The sequence below is a fragment of the Rosa chinensis genome, chromosome 2 (genome assembly GCF_002994745.2).
Source record: "Rosa chinensis cultivar Old Blush chromosome 2, RchiOBHm-V2, whole genome shotgun sequence".
In the NCBI taxonomy this organism is placed as follows: Eukaryota; Viridiplantae; Streptophyta; class Magnoliopsida; order Rosales; family Rosaceae; genus Rosa; species Rosa chinensis.
The window spans coordinates 14,043,104-14,055,525 of NC_037089.1; the positions used below are offsets into that span (position 1 = coordinate 14,043,104).

The 12,422-nt window shown below is 37.2% G+C and overlaps 1 protein-coding gene across 1 annotated transcript; it reads right to left on the reverse strand.

Annotated features, from left to right (window-relative positions):
- Positions 1 to 7,500: 7,500 nt before the first annotated feature.
- Positions 7,501 to 10,080, reverse strand: LOC112190341 (eukaryotic translation initiation factor 2-alpha kinase 3). The gene is made up of 8 exons (XM_024329777.2): positions 9,931 to 10,080; positions 9,438 to 9,511; positions 9,292 to 9,346; positions 9,032 to 9,161; positions 8,892 to 8,946; positions 8,681 to 8,778; positions 8,146 to 8,324; positions 7,501 to 8,011 (listed from the first exon to the last, which is right to left on the reverse strand). The coding sequence occupies exons 1-8, from the start codon at positions 9,959 to 9,961 to the stop codon at positions 7,671 to 7,673; spliced, it is 963 nt and encodes a 320-aa protein (XP_024185545.1). The 5' UTR covers positions 9,962 to 10,080; the 3' UTR covers positions 7,501 to 7,670.
- Positions 10,081 to 12,422: the final 2,342 nt, after the last annotated feature.

The window sequence follows — 12,422 nt, forward strand, 5'->3', positions numbered from 1 at the left end:
GATTTTTTGGAACTCATAGGTGCTAAGTTTAAAGAAAGTGAAAAGGCAGAAGCTGCTAGGCTAACCAAGGAGTTTCATGATTTGAAGTACATGGGTTCAGGGGGAGTCAGAGAGCATATTATGAAGATGATCAATATAAATAGCAGACTCAGGGAGCTCTTGATGGGGGTTAGGGATGAGCAGGTAGTGCATTATGCGCTACATTCCTTGCCTAACAGTTTTAGTCATCTTAGGACCAGTTACAACTCTCAAAAGGGTAACTAGACTCTAGATGAACTTATATCCATCTGTGTGGATGAGGAATCTAGGATCAAGGAAGAAAAGGAACCTGCTACAACCATTAACCTCATTGAGAAGCCTAAAAGGAAAAAACCCCAAAATAAGCTCAAGCCTATCAAAGCCATAACTAAGAGTTCAACAGCTGCAGTGGCCAAGGAAAACAGGCCATTTAGGTTCAAGTGCTACTTTTGCAAAAAAGTAGGACACATGAAAAAGGACTGCACTGGCTATAAAAACTGGTTAGCCAAAAAGGGTAAGATTTTTTCTAATACAGTTTTTTCCTTAGAAATTAATCTTATAAATGTTGAACCACAGTCTTGGTGGATAGATTCAGGCTCACCTATTCATATTACTAATTCTTTGTAGGGATTCATAAGGAGGAGAATCCCAAAAAGTGATGAAGTGAACCTGTGTGTAGGCAATGGCATGAGAGTGGCAGTCAAGGCTATTGGAACCTTAAAGCTCGATTTAGGATTAGGAAAATTGTTAGTTTTGGACAATGTTTTTTATGTACCTTCCATGAGAAGGAATTTGGTTTCAGTTTCTCTTTTAGTAAAATCTGGTTGTAGACTTGTTATGGATAGTAATGAAATTCTTATTTCTAAAAATTCTGTTCAAATTGGTTCTGGTGTTATTATGACTGATTATTTACAGTTAAATTGTTCAATGGCTCAACAAGAAATTTTACTTGTTGAAAATAACACAAACAGTACTAACACTTTAACAGGTGTTAAAAGAACCAAACTAAATGAAAAGTCTGCATTTTTATGACATAGAAGACTCGGCCATGTTTCAAAAGAGAGACTGAAAATTTTGGTGAAAAACAACATCCTAAATGAACTTGATTTTTCTGATCTAACAGACTGTGTTGAATGCTTTAAGGGAAAAATAACTAATACTAGAAAGAAGACTGCATATAGAAGCCAAAATTTATTAGAACTCATACACACTGATATATGTGGACCATTTAGGCATCAAACTATCTGTGGAAATGTATATTTTATCACATTCATTGATGACTTTTCTAGATACAGTTATATTTATCTACTTTCAGAAAAGGCACAAGCATTGAAAGCCTTTCAAATCTTTAAGTCTGAGGTAGAAAAGAAAATCAAAACAGTGAGGTTAGATAGAGGGGGAGAGTTCTATGGAAAGTACACTGAATCCGGCCAACAAAAGGGTCCATTTGCCTTGTTTTTGCAAGACAATGGAATTAAAGCTCAATACACAACACCCTATAATCCACAACAGAATGGTGTTGCAGAGAGAAAGAATAGGACTCTTTTGAACATGGTTAGATGTATGATGTGTACAACCGGTTTGCCTAAATTTCTGTGGGGTGAGGCTTTAAAAAATGCAAATGATATTTGCAATAGGACACCTAGCAAAGCCATAGAAAATACTGCTTTTGAGCTTTGGTGTGGCAGGAAACCTAGTCTTCATCACTGTCATGTTTGGGGATGTCATGCAGAAGCTAGGATTTATAATCCAAGCTTGAATAAACTTGATCCCAAAACTGTTAGTTGCTATTTTATAGGTTATCCAGATAAATCTAAAGGCTATAAATTATATTCTGCTCATCATTCACCTAGAATTTTTGAAACACATCAAGTAAAGTTTCTAAGTGAAAAAGTTCACAATACAAACCTTGAGGATTTAACCTCAGATTTTGAGGAAATTGTGTCAGATGAGAATGTAAGTGTAGCATTGCCTTTAGAACAAGATGTAACTGATCATGTCACTGGTCACGTAACTGACCATGTCACTGACCAAGTAACTGTACCTGGTCGAGTAACTGGCCAAGTAACTGACCATGTCACTGACCAAGTCACTGACCAAGTAACTGTACCTGGTCGAGTAACTGACCATGTCACTGACCAAGTAACTGTACCTGGTCAAGTCACTGACCATGTAACTGACCACGTAACTGGTCAAGTAACTGAACCTCACCATCCTCCAGTGGCTCAGCCTAGAAGATCACAGAGAGCAAGAAAACCAACTTATGGGGGGGGGGGGGGAAGAAAGTGACTACATTGTTTATCTGCAAGAAGCAGAAATTGAAATGGACTGTGCAGAGGACAATGATCCAACTACATTTAATCAGGCCATTGAAAGTAGTGAATCTCATCAATGGCAGCAAGCAATGGAAGCAGAAATTAATTCCATGAGTCAAAATGCAGTTTGGGAATTAGTTGAACCTGACCCCAACCAGAAGCCTATAGGTTGTAAATGGGTTTTCAAAACCAAAAGAGATGCAAATGGCAATGTAGAGAGACATAAAGCAAGATTAGTTGCCAAAGGTTTTACACAGAAGGAGGGCATTGATTTTACTGAGACTTTTTCTCCAGTTTCTACAAAAGACTCGTTTAGGATAATCATGGCTTTGGTGGCTCATTTTGATATGGAGCTGCACCAGATGGATGTTAAAACAGCTTTCTTGAATGGTGAACTAGATGAAGTGATTTATATGAGGCAGCCAGAAGGGTTTGAACAAGCTGGAAGTGAAAACTTAGTGTGTAAGTTAAGAAAATCAATTTATGGCCTAAAACAAGCTTCTAGACAGTGGTACAAGAAATTTGATTCTGTGATTTCTACTTTTGGATTTACAGAAAATCTTGTTGATGAGTGTGTTTATTTGAAGACAGTTGGGAACAATTTTATTTTTCTGGTACTCTATGTGGATGATATACTTTTGGCTAGCAGTAACATTAAACTGCTTAAAGATACCAAGAGTTTTCTGTCAAAGAATTTTGACATGAAAAACTTAGGAGAAGCATCCTATGTACTAGGCATTGAAATTAAAAGAGATAGAGCACAGAGACTACTTGGTTTGTCTCAACAGAATTATATTATCAAAATTTTAAAGAGATTTGGTATGGAGAAGTGTGCAGCTGGAGAAGTTCCCATGTCCAAAGGAGATAAGTTAACCAAGAAGCAAAGTCCCAATAGTGATGTTGAGAAAGAAAATATGGAGTCAAAGCCTTATGCCAGACTTGTAGGAAGTCTCATGTATGCATAAGTCTGCACTAGGCCGGACTTGTCTTTTGCAGTAGGGATTTTGTCAAGATTCCAATCTAATCCAGGCCATGAACATTGGGTAGCTGGGAAGAAAGTGTTGAGATACCTGTAGAGAACTAAAAGCCACATGCTAGTTTATAGGCAAGTGGAGGATCTGAAACTCATTGGATTCTCAGACTCGGATTTTGCAGGAAATTATCCAGACTCCAAGAAGTCGACTTGTGACTACATTGTTTATCTGCAAGAAGCAGAAATTGAAATGGACTGTGCAGAGGATAATGATCCAACTACATTTAATCAGGCCATTGAAAGTAGTGAATCTCATCAATGGCAGCAAGCAATGGAAGCAGAAATTAATTCCATGAGTCAAAATGCAGTTTGGGAATTAGTTGAACCTGACCCCAACCAGAAGCCTATAGGTTGTAAATGGGTTTTCAAAACCAAAAGAGATGCAAATGGCAATGTAGAGAGACATAAAGCAAGATTAGTTGCCAAAGGTTTTACACAGAAGGAGGACATTGATTTTACTGAGACTTTTTCTCCAGTTTCTACAAAAGACTCGTTTAGGATAATCATGGCTTTGGTGGCTCATTTTGATATGGAGCTGCACCAGATGGATGTTAAAACAGCTTTCTTGAATGGTGAACTAGATGAAGTGATTTATATGAGGCAGCCAGAAGGGTTTGAACAAGCTGGAAGTGAAAACTTAGTGTGTAAGTTAAGAAAATCAATTTATGGCCTAAAACAAGCTTCTAGACAGTGGTACAAGAAATTTGATTCTGTGATTTCTACTTTTGGATTTACAGAAAATCTTGTTGATGAGTGTGTTTATTTGAAGACAGTTGGGAACAATTTTATTTTTCTGGTACTCTATGTGGATGATATACTTTTGGCTAGCAGTAACATTAAACTGCTTAAAGATACCAAGAGTTTTCTGTCAAAGAATTTTGACATGAAAAACTTAGGAGAAGCATCCTATGTACTAGGCATTGAAATTAAAAGAGATAGAGCACAGAGACTACTTGGTTTGTCTCAACAGAATTATATTACCAAAATTTTAAAGAGATTTGGTATGGAGAAGTGTGCAGCTGGAGAAGTTCCCATGTCCAAAGGAGATAAGTTAACCAAGAAGCAAAGTCCCAATAGTGATGTTGAGAAAGAAAATATGGAGTCAAAGCCTTATGCCAGACTTGTAGGAAGTCTCATGTATGCATAAGTCTGCACTAGGCCGGACTTGTCTTTTGCAGTAGGGATTTTGTCAAGATTCCAATCTAATCCAGGCCATGAACATTGGGTAGCTGGGAAGAAAGTGTTGAGATACCTGTAGAGAACTAAAAGCCACATGCTAGTTTATAGGCAAGTGGAGGATCTGAAACTCATTGGATTCTCAGACTCGGATTTTGCAGGAAATTATCCAGACTCCAAGAAGTCGACTTGTGACTACATTGTTTATCTGCAAGAAGCAGAAATTGAAATGGACTGTGCAGAGGACAATGATCCAACTACATTTAATCAGGCCATTGAAAGTAGTGAATCTCATCAATGGCAGCAAGCAATGGAAGCAGAAATTAATTCCATGAGTCAAAATGCAGTTTGGGAATTAGTTGAACCTGACCCCAACCAGAAGCCTATAGGTTGTAAATGGGTTTTCAAAACCAAAAGAGATGCAAATGGCAATGTAGAGAGACATAAAGCAAGATTAGTTGCCAAAGGTTTTACACAGAAGGAGGGCATTGATTTTACTGAGACTTTTTCTCCAGTTTCTACAAAAGACTCGTTTAGGATAATCATGGCTTTGGTGGCTCATTTTGATATGGAGCTGCACCAGATGGATGTTAAAACAGCTTTCTTGAATGGTGAACTAGATGAAGTGATTTATATGAGGCAGCCAGAAGGGTTTGAACAAGCTGGAAGTGAAAACTTAGTGTGTAAGTTAAGAAAATCAATTTATGGCCTAAAACAAGCTTCTAGACAGTGGTACAAGAAATTTGATTCTGTGATTTCTACTTTTGGATTTACAGAAAATCTTGTTGATGAGTGTGTTTATTTGAAGACAGTTGGGAACAATTTTATTTTTCTGGTACTCTATGTGGATGATATACTTTTGGCTAGCAGTAACATTAAACTGCTTAAAGATACCAAGAGTTTTCTGTCAAAGAATTTTGACATGAAAAACTTAGGAGAAGCATCCTATGTACTAGGCATTGAAATTAAAAGAGATAGAGCACAGAGACTACTTGGTTTGTCTCAACAGAATTATATTACCAAAATTTTAAAGAGATTTGGTATGGAGAAGTGTGCAGTTGGAGAAGTTCCCATGTCCAAAGGAGATAAGTTAACCAAGAAGCAAAGTCCCAATAGTGATGTTGAGAAAGAAAATATGGAGTCAAAGCCTTATGCCAGACTTGTAGGAAGTCTCATGTATGCATAAGTCTGCACTAGGCCGGACTTGTCTTTTGCAGTAGGGATTTTGTCAAGATTCCAATCTAATCCAGGCCATGAACATTGGGTCGCTGGGAAGAAAGTGTTGAGATACCTGTAGAGAACTAAAAGCCACATGCTAGTTTATAGGCAAGTGGAGGATCTGAAACTCATTGGATTCTCAGACTCGGATTTTGCAGGAAATTATCCAGACTCCAAGAAGTCGACTTGTGGATATGTATTCATGCTTGCAGGAGGTGCTATTGCTTGGAAAACCATGAAACAAACACTTGTTTCAACTTCTACTATGCAAGCCGAATTTATTGCAGTATATGAAACTGTGTGTGAAGGACTTTGGATTAGAAATTTTCTCATGCAGACCAAAGTATTGAGTCACATTGTGGCAGACACACTTGTGATTTATTGTGACAATGAGGCTGCAGTTTTCTTTAGCAAGAACAGTAAAAGGTCAAATAATTCCAAGCATATTGATCTAAAGTATTACAGTGTTAGAGAAAGAGTAAAGCATGGTGAAATAGCTGTTTTGAGTATTGACACAAATTCACAGCTAGCAGATCCTTTCACCAAGGCATTGTCAGTAGCAGCATTCCAGAAAAATACAGCAAGCATTGGAATTTTAGCTAATTTAGATGCTTAGGTTCAGTAGAGAGTTAGTCTAGTTGGAGCATTAAAATTCTAAAGTTTTTTTTTTTTTTTTGACTACTTGTGTTTTAGTTGTGATCTTTTATTTTGTTTATCACAACTTCTTTGTAATGACAGATTTTATTATTAATAAATTTTGAGGTATTTTCAGATTTTGGTTATTGCTGCAGTTTTTGTTGAATGTTCTGAAAATTATCGATTTTGTGTTTAAAGTTATACTTGCTACCAGATGGCTTAAATCATGTATAGCATGATGTTAAGGTTCAAGCAATAATTTTAAGCCATCAGTGTTCAGTAAATTTGCTTGAGTTTCTGGTTTTAGAAACATAAAGTAGGACCTAATATATGTTTACTTGTTGATACACATTAACATATATTGTATCACTTCTGGTTTGACATATGTGGATTGCAGGAGCTTGTGTTTGTGGTTTTGAAACTCTGCATTTTTGTTAAAATGTATACTGTTTCTTGCTCTGCATAAGTAAATGTGATCTGACCATGTTGGAATGGATTTTCGATTTGAGTTTGTTATCTGGCGCGCACTTCAGTAAGTTAAGTAGGTTTTGATGTTCTCTGGTGCAAATCATCGAGCATGATATGTGTGAGTCCAAGGGGGAGAATGTAAGATCAAATATGGACATAACACATATCATCATAAAGTAAGTGATGATTAGCTTAATATCAATCCTAGTTAACATGGATACAAGCAGTAAATCAATACTAGTGACTTAATGAAGTAGTGTATCAATTCATTAAGGATAGTAATCTATTGCTTAGTCTACAAGAAAGGCTACAAGTTGTGATACATTAGGAATCTAACAGTGAAACCTAAATCGACAAGGAATGCTTTAATGGGAAGCTTCTTGAGGTTTAAGTCACCTATATATACAGATGAATTGGTCCCTGATTACTACCGACGTTTTGCATATTGTTCTGTCCATTGAGAAGCTAGTTGGTAAGTAACAGAAGGCCATATTCAGTGTTCGTGTTTGCAGCTGCATAAGATGGAATCCATGCCAATGATTGCTGAAGGTAAGCCTTAATCCTTTTATGATTGTGTGCATATGTTGTGAGCATGTATATGGTTTCTAACAAGCTTCTCTATTGATCAATATTTCATGTCTCTTAGAATATCATGTATCACATGCCCACGGCACACCATACAAAGCTGATTAATTGCGTTATAGGAATGAAATTGAGATTTACAGTTATCATAGCTGAAATGACATGTTCTTAGCATTGAAGAATATCTCCTAGAATGTCTCAGATGCCCAATACCTGCTGTTGCTTTAAGAATCAAACTCCTGAATAGCATCCTCTATCTTGCGTAGGTTCTCCACGATATCTGATGATGATGGTCTTTCTGATGGATTTTTTTTCAGCATGTTTGTCACCCAAGTCTTCAGCACACCGTTAGGCCAGTAGGCAGGAAACACTGGTTCTTCTTTTTTCAGGTCAGGAAACACCTTTGATGCTTCTGAATCTGTTCTGATGTTGAGAAACATCTGCACCAGCAGAATCCCCAGACTGTAGACATCCGCTTTTGCATTGACACATTTATCATCTGCAGCGTATGGAGGTGGGGGATTTCCTAAATGAATTACATCATCACCTTCACCTATGATCCGGGCTGCAGACCATAAAAAGAGAAGTGTCAGTCAGGACACTCTTAACAGACTTGGCATTCTCTAGTCAAGTTTTAAACTACCAGTTCACGTTACAGTAACTCTTAGTTCTAGATTGCAATGCCAAAAGTTGACTTACAGAGTCCAAAGTCTCCAATTTTTGCTTGGTTCTTGTTCAAGAATATATTTCCTCTGCCAAGATCACCATGCATTATGTTGTGACTGTGGATGTGTGCTAGGCCGCGTGCCACCTGTGAGAAAATATATGCACATTCTTCCTTTGAAAGTTCGGCACTCCTCATCTTTTGCTCCAACGTGCTGTAAAAAAGACAACAGTAGTGTTAACTCAATATTAATATTTAAATTTCAAGATAAAATGTTGCGAATGCAGTCAATTGCAACTTCAGATTGAACCGTGTATTACTTGTTTCCATAGTGAATTCCATGCAGTTCCTTATCAATCATTCAATCTAATGAGTTTGTGACTTTACTTGCAGGAAACAAAGACTAGAACAAGAATCATGGAATGCTAATAGTGAATCTTGTATGCAAAGAGGTGACAAGAACTTGTTGCTTTAAATGAAGAGTTATAAACATGCAGAGTAGATAAGCAACTCATGTATGCATTTTAAGGCTATATGAATCTCTTGCTTCTAATGAGGAGTGGCGATTACCTCTCACATAGTTGCTGTTGTATGTAAAGACATGGATTGGTTTCCACAATATCAGGTTCACCTCCAGTAGTGCCAACAAAAGTGCACTCCATCCAGGTCTAAACCAGAAAAAGGAAAAGAATAAGAGATAATAGATGTTAGTCTTCATATATAAATCAAGAACTCAAAATACAAAAGGCAAAATACGAAAGGGTCAAATGTTGCAAATTACCGAGTGATACCGAACAACAGCAGGATGATCAAATGTGGCTAAAATGATAGACTCCCTGCACTCAGTATGTTCTTGGAGATTTATATATACAAAACACACAGAATGACAGAGTAACTAAAATTGTAGCTTAATCTTGCTACCTTAATAGGTCTCTATAGTTGCCATATCCATCAGTATTGTCCCTGTTACCAATTGATATTTTCTTTATGGCATAAGTTTGGTTGTCTATCAGGTTCTTGCATCGAACGACCACGCCGAATGCGACAGCCCCTTGAAATGTATAACAGTATAAATAAGCAAATAGTATGAAACTATGAATAAACCTAGTGTGAGAGTGTATGAATAAATTCAGTTTTATAAGAGGTAATCCGAAAACAAAAACTTAATTTCAATTTATTACCAATAAACTCTTCTGCTGCCACATCATACTCAGAGCGAAACTTGGAGTAGGTTCTCTACATCCAAAGTACCAAAAATCAAAATAAGTACAGAAAACAACAACAAAATTATGTAAATAGCAACTAAACGATTTTAATACTTTCTTACCTCATCAACATTAGACACCTGGTAGGTCTGGATAGTGACTCCAGTGTCAGGACATATAATTCCCGGCGGCACATCTAAACAAGCATTAGCAAATACAATTACTACACTATATCACTTCCTCTAGAGCCAAACCAATCGTTAGAGATTTTTTTTAATTTTTTTTTCAAGTTGAATCGCTAATCTCAAATGTTGCATTTCATGAAAAACCTCCAAATCTAACACACAAGTATCCAGAAGCACAGCGAATTCACTAGATCTCAAGCAAACGAAATTCAAATAAGCAGTAAACCACACTGCATAGTCTTCAGCTCAATTAGGATCCAAATCACAGAGAAACTCAGGAATCCTCAAAATCGAACTAAAGGAAAGCAATATCAGATATTTTATCAAATTATCAAAGCATTTTGAAGCAGAATTTGATCGTAGGAATCGATTTACGAGGACCAACAAGAAGTAAAGCAAGCAAACGAGAAATTGAGATCGGTGAGCATACATGGAATTTGAATAGGATTCGCGACTTCCATTGTGGCTTGCTCCGATTCTTCCACTGAGCTCCTGAAGAAAACCTAATTCAAACCAGAGAGAGAGAGAGAGAGAGAGAGAGAGAGAGAGAGAGAGGGAGGGAGGGAGCGATTGAGTCTGTTTGGCTCTTTGGCTCTGGTTTTGAAAATGCGGAGGAGGTATATAAAGGCTGACGCTCGGGTCGGGTTCCTTTCTCGGTGCGGGTCCGCACGGGTCTTTACTCTTTCTTTGAAACGCGGGTCTTTACTCTTTAGTTTTATTTATTTATAATTGGTTTTGTTTATTAAAACTAGAAACTGCTCACACCCTCTGGGTGTGGAAAAGTGGGTGGTTATCAGTTTAAAAATGGGTAGTTAATATATATTTTTATTGTTTTAGTGTTTTGAGGATTATGTCCTGTAGAATGAAAATTGTGCTTTGTTTTTTAATATTTTAAGGGTATTTTAGTACATTTTTTTAGTTTTGGCTAACAAAGCATGTTCTATTAATATTAGTATAGATTTGAACATTTTTCTACTTCATCACTAATTAAACTGTCTTCTAACCTTTTTCTTTACCACACAACATGCGACGAGAAAACCCCCATTTCGTTTTACTCTTCATTTTTTTTTTCCTTAATCGAAAGATTCAAAACTAATGATAGGTCTTATATTTTTGCACATTAATAAACTGAAGCTTCGACGGAATCATTTGTAACCAAAATAATTTTATATTAACTCTAATTTTTTAATGGAACAAATCTTTCAGAATTCTTGCAAACCATAGCCGTCATGGCTGGGAATCCAAGCAACGCCGGTCAGCGCCTACCCCAAGAGGAATCTTCTCCGCCGCTCGCTGCCTCCTTGCAATGATCCAACGTCGATCTCAGTCGATGAGCTCTCAACCAGACTGCCTCTCCACAATTTCTTGGGAAAGGGATAGTTTTGCAATTGCCGAACTCTCACACTGGAGTAAATTAACGAGGGAGATTTCAGTCAGGATTCTGGTCGAATCAGACAAAATAGAGCGCGGCTCAAGGCCGATGTTGGGTTGCCAGGGTTGGCGACGATTGGGTCACATTGGACGGGAAATCGTGGTGGCTGGCATCCTGTAAGTGCAGCAGCGGTTTCGAACGTGAAAGGGATCAACTTGATGCCGGATGTGGTTTGGCGGAGTAGAGGCTCTCACTACCATATAACATGAAAGGGAAGTTATGTATCCGTACCATTCTGGCTTGAATTAAATGAAAGTTGTCTGGCTTGATTCAAAAAAAAAAAATGGAACAAATCTCTCTCTAAGTGGTTGGCGTTGCGCTCTTTATGTGTGGCCAACCAAGTACAATAAAACAACTTGTTTATTTTGACATAATTGGCTCAATTGCTATAACAATTCTAAAACTATTTGGGACTTTCTGTGTCTTATCTCTATTATCCTACTTTTTGATAAATTGTTGGTGTAGTATCATATTATAGTTTGTTCTACCTTAGCTCTAGTATCAAGTCATTTGTGGCTTGTGTCTGCTCCCAAACTTGTTTAGACATCATTTCTAAACTATTGCAACAGTGTATATACTCTTCATGGTCATCGTGATCATGTTCGAGTTTATAATGTTGAGAAAATTGTCAAATTTGACACTTCCACTTTTTGATAACCAACTAGTCCTTCCCTAACATCACATAAAGGTATTGAGGACCAGAATGGTGCACAATTAATACCTTCATAATTGATTTGAAAATTGGATAACAATTCTTCATTTTTTGCAGGGATACATGAGGAATTGGACAAACAATACGGTTGTTTAGATGTTATTGGCCCATAGGGAAGCCCCAAGATCGCCCAGAAGAACAAATGAGAAACTCCTTGTTCAGAGAAGGCATCGCTTGAAGACCCAATTCTTTGATGAGCACCAAAAACTCTCTTGACGATTGACTGCCCAAGATGATGATGATGGTGATGGGTTCCACTTTTCCAGCTTCAGATCCGCAGCCAACCATAACCAGTCTAATAGAGGTAACTATTTTCTCTTCAGATCCGCAGCCAACCATAACCAGTATATAAAGGCTGACGCACGGGTCTTTACACTTTTTTTGAAACGCGGGTCTTTACTCTTTAGTTTTATTTATTTATTTATAATTGGTTTTGTTTATTAAAATTTGAACATTTTTCTACTTCATCAATAATTAAACTGTCTTCTTATCTTTTTCTTTACCACACAACATGCGACGAGAAAATCCCAACTTCGTTTTACTCTTATGATAGGTCTTATATTTTTGCACATTAATAAACTGAAGCTCCGATCGAATCATTTACAAATTTTATATTAACTCTAATTTTTTAATGGAACAAATCTATCTCTACATTGTTGGCGTTGCGCTCTTTATGTGTGGCCAAACCAAGTACAATAAAACGACTTGTTTACTTTGACATAATTGGTTCGATTGCTATAACAATTCTAAAACTATTTGCGACTTTCTGTATCTTATC

Bases quoted from the DNA above. Each gene is read 5' to 3' on its own strand.
- LOC112190341 (XM_024329777.2), bottom strand. From the start codon at position 9,961: ATGGAAGTCGCGAATCCTATTCAAATTCCAT. The intron at 9,162-9,291 runs GTAATAAATTGA...ATACATTTCAAG, and splicing joins GGCAGCAGAAGAGTTTATTG to GGGCTGTCGCATTCGGCGTG. The intron at 8,325-8,680 runs GTAATCGCCACT...TCTTTTTTACAG, and splicing joins CAACAGCAACTATGTGAGAG to CACGTTGGAGCAAAAGATGA.